Source organism: Camelina sativa, chromosome 8, assembly GCF_000633955.1.
Source record: "Camelina sativa cultivar DH55 chromosome 8, Cs, whole genome shotgun sequence".
NCBI classification, from domain to species: domain Eukaryota; kingdom Viridiplantae; phylum Streptophyta; class Magnoliopsida; order Brassicales; family Brassicaceae; genus Camelina; species Camelina sativa.
The window spans coordinates 7435820-7437628 of NC_025692.1; the positions used below are offsets into that span (position 1 = coordinate 7435820).

At 36.9% G+C, this 1809-nt stretch overlaps 1 protein-coding gene across 1 annotated transcript; it reads left to right on the forward strand.

Moving 5' to 3' along the window:
* Positions 1 to 1809, forward strand: LOC104706600 (transcription factor RAX1-like). Its single transcript, XM_010422795.1, has 3 exons — positions 1 to 221; positions 334 to 463; positions 907 to 1809. The coding sequence occupies exons 1-3, from the start codon at positions 86 to 88 to the stop codon at positions 1631 to 1633; spliced, it is 993 nt and encodes a 330-aa protein (XP_010421097.1). The 5' UTR covers positions 1 to 85; the 3' UTR covers positions 1634 to 1809.

Genomic DNA, 1809 nt, shown 5'->3' on the forward strand with positions numbered 1-1809 from the left:
CCTAAAAAAAGGCAAGTAAGAGAACGATTTCTCTCCTTTTCTTTTCTTCTTCTCTTTATCAAACTTCAACACACTAACGGGATAAATGGGAAGAGCTCCATGTTGCGACAAGACAAAAGTGAAGCGAGGGCCTTGGTCCCCTGAGGAAGACTCTAAGCTTAGAGATTACATTGAGAAGTATGGTAATGGTGGAAATTGGATCTCTCTCCCTCTCAAAGCCGGTAAGTTCATATTACATGTTCTTAGTTAAAACCAATCTCCTGGTTCACCTTTTCGAGCTTCTCATCCCAAAACAAGAGCTTATGCCATTCTTTGTTGTTGTGGTGGTTTAAGGTTTGAGGAGATGTGGGAAGAGTTGTAGATTGAGGTGGCTTAACTATTTGAGACCAAACATAAAACATGGTGACTTCTCTGAGGAAGAAGACAGGATAATTTTTAGCCTCTTCGCTGCCATTGGAAGCAGGTTCTCTATTAAAGTATTTTTATTTATATATACAACTATATATCTCTGATTATAAGAAGTAAATTATATTAAGTAAGATCCTCACTAAAAATACAGAGCTGATATCGTTTGTTGTCCATTTGCTTATGAAGGTCCCTCTTAAAAAGTTATCTAGCTACTCAAATAGGTTTAAAGAAAATATTATTTCACTTTCCTTTAATTAATCTTATTAAAAAGTATTTTCTCCTAGCAATATATATATTTTGAATTTATGTGTAATTTTGGAACTAACGATCAAAGTAGTTCACAACGTGCTTAGTATAATTTAGTCATAATTTTAGTCAAAACCACGAGCAACATTTATTCATAGTTTTAGTCAAAAACTACGAGCACCATTTATTCATCTAGATTGCAACATTTTTCTCCAACATTAATTACTGATATACATGAACTGAAACTTATAGGTGGTCAATAATAGCAGCTCATCTACCGGGAAGAACAGACAACGACATAAAAAACTATTGGAATACAAAGCTAAGGAAGAAGCTCTTGTCTTCTTCTTCTTCTTCCTCTCATTCATCATCAGCCATGGCTTCTCCTTATCTAAACCCTAATTCTCAGGATGTGAAAAGACCATTAACCCCATCAGCAACAATCCCATTTTCTTCTTATAACCCGTACGCTGAAAACCCTAATCAAGACCCAACAAAATACCTCTTCTCCAACATCAATGGCTTTGAAGCTGACGACAAACAGATGGTCCTTCCTTATAGTAACCCTAATTATCCTCAAGATCTCTCTCTCTCGGACAGCAACATCTCGGGCACAAGTGGTTTCTTGCTCAACCACAATATGTGTGATCACTACAACAACCACACCAGCTTCTCCTCAGACGTCAATGGAAAGAGATCAGAGACTATGATGAAGCAAGAAGAGATAATGATGATGATGATGATAGACCACCACATTGACCAGAGGACAAAAGGGTACAGTGGGGATTTCACACAAGGGTATTATAATTACTACAATGTGCCTGGGGATTTGAAGCAAATGATTAGTGGAACAGGCACTAATTCTAACATAAACATGGGTGGTTCAGATTCATCTTCAAGTTCGATAAGCAACCTAGCTGAGAACAAAAGCAGTAGTAGCCTCCTACAACACAAGTGCTTGCCCTATTTCTACTCCTAGTACTTCTAGACTCTCTTGCCTTCTTATATAAATATATTTTGGACTGACTGTTAGTAATATCAAAGATTTGATGGGGTATGGGAGGAGAGAGAAAGACTATGATCAGTTTTAAGGGATTTTGTATTTTGTTTATTGTTCTGTCTTTATTGGATTTCTAGTTAAGAAGGGACAATGGG

Bases quoted from the DNA above. Each gene is read 5' to 3' on its own strand.
- LOC104706600 (XM_010422795.1), top strand. From the start codon at position 86: ATGGGAAGAGCTCCATGTTGCGACAAGACAAAAGTGAAGCGAGGGCCT. The intron at 222-333 runs GTAAGTTCATAT...TGGTGGTTTAAG, and splicing joins CTCTCTCCCTCTCAAAGCCG to GTTTGAGGAGATGTGGGAAG. The intron at 464-906 runs GTTCTCTATTAA...TGAAACTTATAG, and splicing joins TTCGCTGCCATTGGAAGCAG to GTGGTCAATAATAGCAGCTC.